Below are 13464 nucleotides of genomic sequence, written 5' to 3'. Positions count from 1 at the left end.
ATGTTGCTCTGTGGTAGGATGGGCTCTCCCGGCCCCCTCTCCCGGTCAGGATGGGGTTAAAGAGCTCCTCTGGGCACAGGCAGCCCCAAACCAGCCACCGGTGCAGCTTGTCAAACCTGGAGAGGGGCAGCCCCTCGACGGGGGGATCTGAGCCTGGTGCAGGCTGGCGCTCGGAGGGGAGCCGGCCTGAGCTCCCAAGCCCCCCCGACAAGGAGCTGTGGGTCAGGAAAGCTGCTGAAGATCCTCTGGAGAGGTAGAGGGGCCATCTGTAGTTTGCTCTGCTTCCCCTAGAGCCCAGGGTGCTGAGTCCAGGGCTGCCCGGGCGGTGGGGGGGGGCAAGTGGGGCAATTTGCCCCAGGCCCTGGGCCCTGCAGGGGCCCCCACGAGAATATAATATTCTAGAGTATTGCAACTTTTTTTTGCCCCAGGCCCCCTGGCTGAGTCTGCCCCCCCCTCCCACGATGCTCGAGGGGGTTAGAAACCCAGCCTCCCTTCCCGAGGGCGATTTGCCTTGCGCGGGGCGAGCCCGGGCTGTTTTGTGGGCTGCAGGATTGTTTGGTTTGTCATTTGGGACTGCAGCCAGGAGGCCCCACAGTTGTTCAGCGGGAAGGGGCTGAGTGGGGGCAGAGCCTTGGGGCGGAGGAGGGGCTGAGCACCCCCAGGGAAAAGGAAAATTCAGCCCTATGTGTGCGTCCCACCGTTAGAAGACTTCATCCTAAGAACAACCTCAGAAATCCCAGAGGCAGTTCCTGTGCTGGCCTCTGATACCGTCCGTTCAAAGGCCGTGGCTGATTTCACAGGCAAACAGTCGTTGGCTCTGCTTAGAGAGAATATGATTGAAACCTTTAATTGTTTATGAAAACAGGAACATGCCAGGCGGCTGCTGGCTCTCCAGGTCATGAGTTCCCCGGTTCTGAGTCACCCGCGATATCGCAATAAGGTGCCAGGGAACAAGAGACTCTGTGTCAGTTCCTGGCCCCCCACGGGGCAGACCGTGTGTGACCTGGATGCCTGTGCGCTGTGTTCTGCAGAGAGCTGCTGCTTCCTCCTCCGACAGTCTCTCCGAGGGTGTCCAGAGCCTCGCTGCCTTCTCCCTCTACCTGGCGATGGCCTGGGTTACCTTCACGGCAGCGTATTCAGAAGGCTCTGCTGGGACGCTCTTCTTGGGCTGCTGGGGCTCGGCCGAGTGCTGCAGGTCAGCGTAGAGCACGTCAGAGTCTTTGTTAGCACCGGGCTGAAATGAAAGGGTCTGTGAATTGGTTCCTGGGTGCAGTAGCGAGCTGGGTACGTGCTGAGTTATGCATGAGCACAGGCACGGTGTGGTATCCCCGTGTAGAGGAACAAACTGCCCTCGTCTTATCCCTCTTAATTACTCCCTGCCCCGCTGTGGTGTCGCTTTGCACCCAGCGAGCAGGGAGGGGGAGAAGAGGAGAGATTGCAAAGTTACAGTCAGCCCGAACCGGCCAGTTTCCTCCCCCTGCCCTCCAGGCAGTTTATTTCTTCATCCCCTCTCTGCTCTCAGCACATACGGCCAGAGCTGTACCGTGCATGCCCTGGTTCGAGCTGGATGCTGTTCCGTTCAATAAAACCTCCCCACACGGCCTGCAAACTCCCGACTTCTCTGGGCACAGTCCATGCCTGGCACCGGAGGGGTTAATGCCAGCTGGGCTGCCAGTGAATCACACACACAGACGCTAGGTTTAAAAAAAGAACACGAAGGCTCTAGAGAAACCCCAACAGGAACCTGAGCTAGCGGCTGAAACGCCACCCAAGCTGCAATGCGCCACGGGGGGAGTAGCCACGGGCTGGAAAATCTCCCTGTGCCTGGGCGACAGCAGGGGCTGGAAGGGGTTCAACTCTGGTACCAATGCAAGCCTGGAAAATCAACGTGACCCCTTCCTGGGCCAGGTGCTGCTCCCGCTGCAGCCCCTTTCCTGGTAATGTCCGGGAATTGCCAGGATGACCGTGGGTACGTCTGCACTGCAGGCGGAGGTGTGAGTGCAGCACATGGAAGCATTCCGGAGCTAGCTTCCATCTAAAGAGCTTGTCAAGATGGCAGTGCAGTGGAGGTGGGCTGGGCTTGCCACCTGAGCAGGTCCCCGGGCCGGGTCCCCAGCGGGCCCAGGGTGGCATGCTGCCGTCCGGGCCACCGTGGCCACACTGCTATTGTTAGCAAGCTAGCTCGGGTTTGTCTACAGTGCTGCAGTGACACCTCCCGACTGCAGTGTAGACAGGGCCAAAGAGGCCCCTGGTGGGACTGTCCCCCACCTAGGAATTGCGCATAAGGTTGCTCCTGCTGTGCTTCACCTCCGGAGAGGCCCAGCACAGACCCTGGCCCCACGTCACTGACTTCCCTTTCCGTGGGAATTACCGTGGTCCCTTCTATTCTCAGCCTGTCGCCTGGGGCTGCTGGGTCAGTGTGCGGGTGCTGGGCATTGGTGGCCTGGCCCTGTGCCATACAGGAGGTCGGGCTGGACGATCTGGTGGCCCCTTCTGGCCTGGAACACTATAACCCTGGTGTTTTAACAGCGATGATGGGGCAATGAGCCTGATTCTCCCCAGGTTACACTGGTGTCGCTGCATTGGCCTCTGTGGAATTACTCCCGCCTTACACCAGTGAGAGAAGAACCTGGCCAGTGCCTCTGTGCGCCGCTGGGAGGTGGCGCAGGCTGGAAAGTGACAGCTCAGATAGTCTCTTGGGCTGCTCAGTGAACCCATTTGGGAGGCCAGAAGGGGAGCAGCTGGGGAGCTCCCCTGTGCCCCAGCTGGGGCTGCTGCGCTGGGTTTTGTGCAGCCTCAGACATCCTGGGAACGGGACCAAATGCCCGCAGCCTCTACGCATCAGGCTGAAACCCTGCGGGCCTGGTCCTAGGAAGCAGTGAGGAGGCCCAGTGCAGCTGGGGGTATGTCCAGAGGTGAAGGTAAGCCGGTACGGTATGGCATACTGGACTGGCTTCCCAGGCCGGTGATTTAAAGGGCCTGGGGATTTAAAGGCCACGCCCCTTCTGGTTGAGGCCACACCCCTTCTGATTGAGGTCCCGCCCCCCTGCTCAAGACTCCGGCGTACCAGTAAATCCTTTAAGTGACTTTCATCCCTGGGTATGTCTCCACTTAAAGCTGGGAGCGCGATTCCCAGGTCGAGGAGACACACTCACGCAAGAGTGAAGCCACAGCGGTGCGAGTGGCGGGAGGGGCTGGCTGCCCTGAGAACATGCCTACGGTCTCAGACGTGTGTGTACCCAGGGGGCCCGGCTAGCCGCTCCCGCTGCTGCAGCTACTGTCTGGTGTTAGCACCCAAGCGTGAGCCGAGCCAGTGCAGGTTACACGTCTCCTCAGGCTGGGAACCGCACCCCTCGCTTGAGCTGTGAACTCTCCCTTTGTATCAGCATCCTGCCATACCTGGCTCTGAGTCCTCATGGTGTCTGGAAAGGGAGTCTGAGACCTGTGGGAAAGAGAATCCTCATGAGACACAGAGAAGAGGCTTTTGTCCCCCCGCCCCCAAGAACTGAACTGTGTAGAAGAAAAACAGCTGGGCCCATCCCCGGGACAGAATCTGGCCCTGAAAGTTTGCCCGGGGTTCTTGGCCAAACTGGAAATCAGCTTTGTATTTGGGGTGATTTTGGAGGCGGACGTTCTGTGCGCTTGCTTTTTATATTGCTTTGCTGGACTCTTAAATACCAAGGTAACAGGTGCCTGAGAAAGGCCTAGGCCACAGAGCGATGTCCCAGCATAGAGACAAACTACTGGGGTCTGGCTTCAGGCAGAATTCAAGTCACAATAACAGGGCACAGCTACGTGCTATGGATAAAAGATCTTTTACAGAACAAAATGCAGTGAGGGGTTTAAGCCAGGAGGCTGTTGGGTCAGACAGAGCGAGAACGGGTTAGCTTGACTAACAGAGCTGTTGGATTAACACCAATTTTATACAGACCTGGCTGTGCGGAGGCTCCTACCTAGATGGGCAGAGGAAAGAAACAACGGGTCAGTTAGTCGTGCTAGGAGCAGCAAATATCCCTGGAGTAAATGGAACCGGCTGGTTGAACCACTGCACTCACCTCTCTTCTTTCTCACAAAGAAGTAAGTGGAGACAAGGAATAAAACGACCAGGAGGACACAGACTGTCCCGGCAGCAGCAGCCACAGGTGAAGCCGGGGGGTGACCTGAGGAAATAGAATCTAGAGGCACAAGTTGCACTTCAGGGGGTGGCAGAGACCATTCTGCAGCACATAAATAACTGATGGGTGAGTTTGTCTGCGATGCTTCTGTACCACGGTCCACAGTCACCTTCCAGGACTGCTTGGGAGCCTGGGTACTAAAAAGGAATTGGAATGGCTCCTACGTTTGATCTAGGTCAGGGGTGGCCAACCTGTGGCTCCAGAGCCGCGTGTGGCTCTACAAGGAGTTATGCGGCTCCTTGTCTAGGCACTGACTCCAGGTCTGGAGCTACAGGCGCCAACTTTCCAATGTGCCGGGGGGTGCTCACTGCTCAACCCCTGGCTCTGCCACAGGCCCTGCCCCCACTTCACCCCTTCCTGTCCCCTCCCCTGAGCCTGCCGTGCCCTCACTCCTCCCCCTCCACCCACTCCAGAGACTCCTACATGCCAAGAAACAGCTGATTGGGAGGTGTGAGGAGGGAGGAGGAGACGCTGATCGGTGGCGCTGCGGGTGGGCAGGAGGCGCTGGAAGCAGGGGGCAGGGGGGCAGGGAGATGATGGGAGGCTGCTGATGTATTACCGGGGCTCTTTGGCAATGTATGCAGTGATGAGCTGCCAAAATACTAACAACCGGTTCCCTCCTCCTCACCCCATGAGGGGTCATGCCCCCCCGGGACTCCTGCCCCATCCAACCCCCCCATGTTCCTTGACAGCCCCCCCCCGGACCCGTGCCCTATCCACCCCTCTTCCCTGTCCCCTGACTGCCCCCCATCCAACCCCTTCTCTCATTGCTGATGGCACCCGGGGACCCCAACCCCATCCAACCACCCCTTCTCTCTGTCCCTGGAATCCCTACCCCTAACTGCCCCCCACCCCCTCATCCAACCCCTACTCCTTCCTGACTGCCCCCCCGGGACCCTTGGCCCCGTTCAATCCCCCTGTTCCCTGCCCTCTGACTGCCCTGACACTAATCCACCCCCCCGCCAACTCTCCTGCCCTCTATCCAACACCCGCTCCCTGCTCCCTTACCTTACAGTGCTGCCTGGAGATGGGGGCCCAGCTGGGCTGGGGCCGGGACCGGAACCACCCGGCGGAGGTCGGGGCCGGGCAGGAGCCGCGCCACCCGGCTGAGGTCGGGGCCAGACCCGGGGGCCGGCAGGAACCGTGCCGCCCGGCTGGACCCGGGGGCTGGACCCGGGGGCCGGGCAGGAACCGCGCCGCCCAGCCGAGGTCGGGGCCGGATCCGGCGGCCGGGCAGGAACCGCGCCGCCCGGCCGAGGTCGCAGCTGGACCCTGGGGGTAGGAGCCCCGCCGCCCGACCCCAGAGTCCCGCCACGACCTCGCCGAGCGGCGCGCCGCCTCCTGCCCTCCTCCCGCTGGCACCCCTGCCCCCTGACCCCAGCTCACCTCGTGGAAGCTGCTGCTTCTTTCTCAGCCCTCCCAGGCTTCCCGCGCGAACAGCTGATTCGCAGGAAGCTGGGGAGGGGGAGGAGAAGCCGGAGGAACTTCAGCAGAGGAGGCGAAGTGAGGTGAGCTGGGGCTGAGGGAAGGGCAGGGAGCTGCTAGAGCTTTAGTTAAATTTAAAAGCCCTTTTGGAACTAGTTGTCCCTCCAGGAACAACCGGTTCTAAACGGGCTTCTAAATTTAACAACTGGTTCGCGCGAACCGGTGCGAACCGGCTGCAGCTCACCACTGAATGTATGTTGGTAAATTCTGGCTCCTTCTCAGGCTCAGGTTGGCCACCCCTGATCTAGGCGGTGTTACTGACACCTGGTGGGAGGATGCGCACTATTGGAATGTTAAAATCAACAGTGACAACCTCTTTAGGAAAGACAGAGTGAGCAAAAGGGGAGAGCTCATGACACTCTATGTCAAAGATGGCATCACCTGTTTTCGAGTCACTGATGACTTAGAAGAAAACAATTTTGAATGCTTGTGGATCAATGTCCTAACAGGTAAAGCACCAGATGGGCTATTAATTGGGGTCCAAATTATACTAGGGAACGGGATGGGGCACTTCAATTTGAGTGACATATGCTAGGGGTCTCATGCTGCCAGGATTAAAACATCCTGGGAATTTCTAAACACTATAGATGACAATTTCCTAACACAAAAAGTGTTGCATCCAACACAGGGGAATTCTGTATTACACCTTGTCATGATAGATAAAGAGGAACTGAACACAGAACTAAAAAACAATGGTATCTTAGTTACAAGTCGTCATGATTTGATCATATTTACAATGTGCAAACAGAATAAAGTCCAGACAAGTGATATAGATATATACATGGTGCTTTCAAAAGGCCAGTTTCACAAAGCTGAATATAAATTATGAGCCAAATCACGTGGGAGGAAGAATTTAATCAGAAAAAAGTGAATAATTAGGAATTGTTTAAGAACACTCTACTAGATGTCCCAAAAGCCCCAATCGATGAAGAAGGCCATGTTGGTTAAAAAACCTACCTAGTTGAAAGAGGCAGTGAAGGCAGCTATTGTTTATCTATATAAATAAAACAACTGGAAGAAAAGGAAAGTTGATAGTAATGAATATAAATCAGAAGCTAGGAATTTTAGAAAATTGATAAGGGAAGCAAAGGGATACAAGGCAAAATCTATGACCAGCAGAGTTAAGGACAATAAGGGTTTTAAAAATATATTAGGAACACAAAGAATCCTAACAATGGAACTGATCCATTACTTGAAAATGGTAGAATTATCAGTAATAATGGAGAAAAGGCAGAAGTGTTCAATAAATATTTCTGTTCTATACTTGGGGGAAAAACCATATCATGTAGTCATGTCATATGACAACACTCTTTCCATTCCACTAGTGTCTCTGGAGGATGTTAAACAGTGGCTACTAAAATCAGATATTTTTAAATTGGCAGGTCTGGATAATTTGCATTCAAGAGTTTTGAAAGAGCTGGCTGAGGAGCTCATAGGACCATTAATGTTGATTTTCAATAAGTCTTAGAACACCTGGGAAGTTCAAGAAGACTGGAAGAAAGCTAATGTTGTGCAATATTTAAAAAAGGTAAGAAGGATGATCTAGATAATTATAGGCCTGCCAGTCTGACATCAACCCCTGGCAAGATGATGGAGGAGCTGATATGGGACTTGATTAATAAAGAATTAAAGAAGGGTAATATAATTAATGCCAACCAATGTGGGTTTATGGAAAATAAATCCTGTTTAACTTAATATCTTTTTTTTGATGAGATTACAAGTTTGGTAAAGGTAATAGTGGTAATATACTTGAACTTCTGTAAGGCATTTGATGCAGGATATTTTGATTGAAAAACTAGAAAGATATAAACATTACGTGGATTAAAAACTGGCTAACGGAGAGGTCTCAAAATGTAACTGTAAACCAGGAGTCATCATCAAAAGCGCATTTCCAGAGGGATCCTGCAGGGATCGGTTCTTGGCCCTACACTATTAAACATTTTTATTGATGACCTGGAAGAAAACATAAAATCACCACTGATAAAAGTGAACAGATGACACAAAAATTGGGGAATGGTAAATAATGAAGAGGCCAGGTCACTGATACAGAGCGATATGGATTGCTTGGTACTCTGTACACCAATTAAACAATATGTTTTTTAACATGGCTAAATGCAAATATATACATCTAGGAACAAAGAACGAGGCTCCATTCACACAATGGGGGACTCTATCCTGGGAAGTAGTGGATGTAAAAGATTTTGGGGTCGTGGTGGCTAATCAGCTGAACACGAGCTCCCAGCATGATGCAGTGGCCAAAAGGGCTAAGGAGATCCTTGGATGCATAAACAGGGGAATCACGGGTAGAAGTAGAGAGGTTATTTTCTCTCTGTATTTGGCACTGGTGCAACTGCTGCTGGACTCCTGAGTCCAGTTCTGGTGCCCACAATACAGGAAGGATGTTGATGAATTGGGGAGGGGTCAGAGAAAAGCCACGAGAATGGTTAAAGGATCAGAAAACTTGTCTTATAGTGATTGACTCCAGGAGCTCAATCTGTTTAGCTTAGCAAAGAGAAGGTTAAGGGTTGGCTTGATCATATTCCATAAGCACCTACATTGGGGAGCACACATTTAATAATGGGCTCTTCAGTCTAGAAGGGTCTAACATGATCTAATGGCTGGAAGTTGAAGCTAAACAAGGTGTAAATTTTTTAACAGTCAGAATAATTAACCACTGGAAAAACTTCCCACGGCTTGTGAGGATTCTCCATCCCTGACAATGTTTAACTCAAGACTGGGATGTTTTTCTAATAGATCTGCTCTAGGGATTATTCTGGGGCAGTTCTCTGGCCTGTGCTATCCAGGACGTCTGGCTAGACACAAAGGTCCCTTCTGGCCTTGGAATCTATGTTAAAAACCCAGGCCAGGATTCAGGGGGATACCGTGTGGTGACACTGGGCAGCACAGGCTGTGTTAGGCTGGAAGCTGGAGAACCACAGGGTGTGCCTGTGTCCTGCAGCCTTGCTAGGATTCATCATTATCTCAAGTATCAGAGGGGTAGCCGTGTTAGTCTGGATCTGTAAAAGCAGCAAAGAATCCTGTGGCACCTTATAGACTAGCAGACGTTTTGCAGCATGAGCTTTCGTGGGTGTCTACTTGCATCCGAAGAAGTGGGTATTCACCCACGAAAGCTCATGCTGCAAAACGTCTGTTAGTCTATAAGGTGCCACAGGATTCTTTGCTATCTTTATCTCAGTTACTGCTGAATCCTGTGTCTTCTCTACTGCACAAGATATATTACAGCTACAAGAATAGCGAACAATACAGGCAGGAAGAGTTTGAGCTGGGTTTGTTCCCCTCCCACCCTGGTACCAGCCCCCAGCGGGGAGGGGCGTGTGGCTGGAGGGAGCTCGCACTCACCGCTCACAGACACGGCCGTGCCAGCGCCGGATCTGATCTCCTCATCGGCTCCTGACCCCTTCTTAAACTTCACACAGTGATAGATCCCGGTGTCCTCGGGGCGGGTGTCACTGATGCGGATGGTGAAGTCTGTGTCAGAGCCACTCACAGCCCGTGTCACCCGGGGGGGGTGTGGCTCCTTGTCTGCATAAACGAGCTGGCGGCCACTGCCCGAGCCCTTGAACCACTTCACGGGTCCTGCTGTAGCATTCCCAGTCACAGAGCAGCTCAGAGTGAGATTCTCTCCCGGTGACACCCACACGGCGCCCTGGGGCTGCAGCAGCTGGAACTCCTGGGCCCCGGCACCTGCAGCGCAGAGACAGTGCGGGCGGGTTTTAGTTAATGACAAGGATAAGGGGTTGTTGTTATTCCTTATATTGTGTATTATTTGCACAGTGCTCACAGCGTGTTCAGTGAGATCTTCCTCTCCACCCACAAGGAACTGGAGACTTGGTTCTGGAAGCCCTGAGTTGATCTGTTGGGTTTAACCATTTACCTCCCTGCACTTTGCTCCAGCCTACTTAGACCCCTCACTTGGCTGAGTCCCAGGAGATCAAGGTGGGGGGTTGTTCCCACCTGAACCTTTAATGGTTCCTTATGCTGTAAACAAAATCCAAGTTACAACCCCGGGGCAAATTCCCAGCCTGGGCCTCCACACTGGCATGTCTTAAATCAGCAGGTACATTTGCCCAGGCAGATGGGTGGTTGGGCACCAAACTACCCAATTTCTGTGCACAACTCTGGGGACTGCATGTGCAAAGGTGTGTGCGTGTGTGTGTGTGTGTGTGTGTGAAATGCACAATTTCCATGCCCTATCAGGTGCCTGGTTGAGGTTGGCTGAATGCTTTGGCCCACAGGCCCAGACTCTGCTCTTGGACTGGCTTGTGTTAGGATAGGTAGCCCCTAGATCCAATGGGATTATGTCCCCCCAAACCCTGTGGCAACACTGCCCAGCAGCCCCATGCACCCTCTTCTGGAGCTTCACTCCATAGCATCGAGCCCTCCACTTATGGGCATCCAGGGAGCAGCTGCTGGCCGAGGGAGCCTTGGCAGGGGGGTTTCCATGGAGCTGTGCTGCCAGGAGCTGGGGAGAGATGAAGAAGGCCCTGGAGTCGGCGTGAAGCCGCAGAGCTTGGAAGCTGGTGGCCAGGATCTCTGGTGGATCCTTCAAGATCCACAATGTTTGGGGTTAATGCTGCTGCAAGGGGCAGAACAAAGCCTGCCCTTTTCCCTGCCCCATCAAAAGAATTCAGAGAGCCACCCAGGGCACATCCCATGGCTAGTACTGCAGAGAGGTTGAGTCTGGTTCTCTCGGCACCAACTCTGGGGCAGGTCGTGGGTTGCCATGTTCCTGGCTGGATGCTGGTGAAGGTACTAGCCCAGCCCAGCAGTGGGAAAACCAGCTCCGCGTGTTGCTTGTGCTGGACATGCAAACCTGGAAACAACGTTCTGTGCAGAGTGACTCTCAAGTCATGCCTGTGCATTTCTCTTCCTCTTTTTTTATTTATAAACTCGGGGTGGTTGCATGAAAGCAGGAATTTTGTCTCTTTAAGAGGTTATGCGTTATTGCTGGGCTGGGAGATCATCAAAGCTGTGATGGCAGACGGGGATGGGAGGGGGAAGCGGATGGGTCGGATGATCTCTGTACAAACCAAGACCCTGTTCTCCTGCAGATCTCCTCGCTGAAAGGGAATAAGCCCCCAGAGACGCAGCGAATGCGGGAAGAGGCGGGGAGCACTCGTTTCTAAGTACAACGCTTTTCAGGAGTTTTCTGTCCCGCGTCAGCTGCTCTTTAAGAAGCTGGGTCCCAGCAGCTCTTCCAGGATTGACATCACTTGCTGCTCTGCTGTAAAACCAAGGAGGTGATGTGGGAGCAGCTCTGCCGGGACTCCATGCAGCCCAGCTCTGCAGGAGGGAGGTCACAGCAGTGCAGGGCTGGATGCACGGAAAGTGCACAGGACACATGTATGCTGCCTGGTCTGTGCTGTGTGCATGTACCTGGAGGAAAACTGCAGAGGAGCTCCTGGAAAAGAGTCCACGAGCTGGGATGTTTTTGTAGAGTCGAGTCCCATTCACCGGGAAATACATGGAAAGACCTTTAACCTTGCAACGCCGCCCACGCTGCTTCCCAGCCTCCCCGGGAGGGTAAATGCTGTGTGTTTATTTTAAACTCTCTCTCTCTCTCTCTCTCTCTCTCTCTCATAAATCGATGTCTGTCTCTGTCTGCCCCCTGCACAGAGATCCCTAACTGGCTGATTTCTTTCTCTGTTCGTTAGCCCAGCCAAACTGTATTGCAAAGCTCCCATCACTTGCCCACGTTGTACTCACCTGACCTGTCCATGGAAGAGAGACCCAGCAATAAGCTCAGCAGCTGAAGCCGCCCCGACGTGCGGAAAGCCATTGCAGGGCTGTAGGTTGGAGACCAGTCAGCCCTGTAGGTTTAACAACAATGGTCTGAGCTCAGTCAGCTCAGCTGGCAAAGGAAAATGAGAAGCCACAACAGGAAACAGAAACAACTGGCGCATGCGTAATTAACACGTTCAGTGCCTGCCCTGCTGCTTGAGCCATCGCTCAGGAAAAGACCTGGCGGTGCCCAAACTAACGAAGAGCTAAAACACGCAGAGGGAATGTTCATTCCGTTTGAACACTAGCAATGGACCCAAAGTGTATCTCAAATCCAAACCCCTTCAAGGCAAGGGGCTCATGTCCATCCATTTTGTTATCATTATTACAGGGTGCTGGAGGACACAGCAACTTCTGGGCCTCATTGTGCTAGGCACTGTTAATTGATGGCGTCACGGAGTGTGGGGGAGTCCGGTCCTGCACCCCTCTTTCTGGGACTCACAGTGACGCTCAGCCAGCCAGTAAAACAGAAGGTTTATTGGACCACAGGAATGCAGGATACAGCAGAGCTTGGAAATACGGCCAGGACCCCTCAAACTGGTCCTTCTGGGGGTGCAGGGAGCTTAGTTCCCAGCTTGGGATTCCCTGCACTGCACCCCCCAGCCCCAAACCGAAACTGACCCAACCCTCTCCAGCCGGCTCTCTGCCTTTATCTAGCTTCTGAGGCCAAGGTGTTGACCTCCTCTTCCCCCTGCCTAGCTCAGGTTACAGGCTCAGGTATTGTCCATCACCTAAAATCCTCCCCGGCTCTCCCATCCCCCACACAGACAGTCCCTACTCCATCACAGACGGTCCCTGCCCCACAGAACTTGCCATCTAAGGAGCCGAGACAGATGAGGGGCAGGAAAAGGAAGGTGCTGTTATCCCCACTGCACCGCTGGAGACGGGAGCACAGAGATAGTGATTTGCCTAAGGTCCCTCGAGGTGACTCCGTAGCAGATATGGTGAAAGAACCCAGCTCACCTGTGCCGTAACCGCAAGACCTTCCTGGCGCGTGCAGTGTGAGTTCTGCATTGGATCCAAAACTGGAAAAGGCCTGTTTCGTGGCTCAGGTTTGGCTCTCCAGAGAAAAGCTGGTCTCATAAGACTTCCACCATCAAACCCAACCCCAGCCTAGACCTAATCCAGATCCACCCCCACCTCCTTGGCCAATTCACATGGTTCAGGTGCTGTGAGTGGTCAAGTGACTTCCGCCCACTCAGATGAGCACTGAAGGGGCCTGGCAGATTAACAGCCCTGTTCAGAGAATCGCTGCAGAACAGGGGTCTCAGGGAGTGGCTGGAACATTCTCTGGTCTGACTTTTGGGGGCTGTGTGTGGGCAGATTTCCTTGCCTTAAACATTGTTGGGGAATCCCCTTCCCAAAGAGCAGCACTCTGCCAAGGCCCTCTCTCCCCCCTTAAATACCCCAGCAGTGTTAGCCTGGGTGCTTTATTTCATGGGGGTCAGAGGGCTGGACTACATGATCCTGCATGGGAGAACACGGGTCACCAGCCGCTTTGCTGTGAGAAGTAAAATTAATAGTGAGGAAAAAACAGTTTTGCCTGCACAGATTCAAAACAGGAAATGTCACTAACGCAACCCACTTCCTGCTGCATCAGGGGATGGTCTGATCCCTAACTCCGAATTCTCAATATCTCTTGAGCCAATGGGGAGCTGGGAAAGGCTGCGGTGTTGAAGGATCTCCCCATTGCCATCATGATGGCTTTCTTCACCCATACGTCTGCATTGTCTCGGCCATGCCTGGTGCTGCTGCTGCTTCTCCTGGAAATCCCCGGTAAGTCAGTTGACACGTGTATTGCCCATGTGGGCACAAACCGTCTAGACTGCTTTCCTGCTCCTTGAAACAGTAATAAATTCCCAATGCGTCAGTGGAAGATCTAAGCCCCTGTATTATTTTATACCATAAGAGGAAACTTCTTCCTGACCCCAGCTGGTGACCAGCTTGCTCCTGGCGAGCCGTTCTCCGCCTCCGTCCCATCGCAGTGGAAGGGGTTCTGTGG

General features: G+C 53.5%; 1 protein-coding gene across 1 annotated transcript; it reads right to left on the bottom strand.

Annotated features, from left to right (window-relative positions):
• Window positions 1-821: 821 nt before the first annotated feature.
• LOC123348836 (tyrosine-protein phosphatase non-receptor type substrate 1-like) lies at window positions 822-11895 on the bottom strand. The gene is made up of 6 exons (XM_044986498.1): window positions 11388-11895; window positions 9021-9365; window positions 4056-4160; window positions 3932-3953; window positions 3400-3442; window positions 822-1234 (listed from the first exon to the last, which is right to left on the bottom strand). The coding sequence occupies exons 1-6, from the start codon at window positions 11458-11460 to the stop codon at window positions 1097-1099; spliced, it is 726 nt and encodes a 241-aa protein (XP_044842433.1). The 5' UTR covers window positions 11461-11895; the 3' UTR covers window positions 822-1096.
• Window positions 11896-13464: the final 1569 nt, after the last annotated feature.

This window comes from Mauremys mutica, chromosome 13, assembly GCF_020497125.1.
Source record: "Mauremys mutica isolate MM-2020 ecotype Southern chromosome 13, ASM2049712v1, whole genome shotgun sequence".
NCBI classification, from domain to species: Eukaryota; Metazoa; Chordata; order Testudines; family Geoemydidae; genus Mauremys; species Mauremys mutica.
The sequence above is the reverse complement of the archived record's forward strand: the minus strand, read 5'-3'. Positions and strand labels throughout refer to the sequence as shown.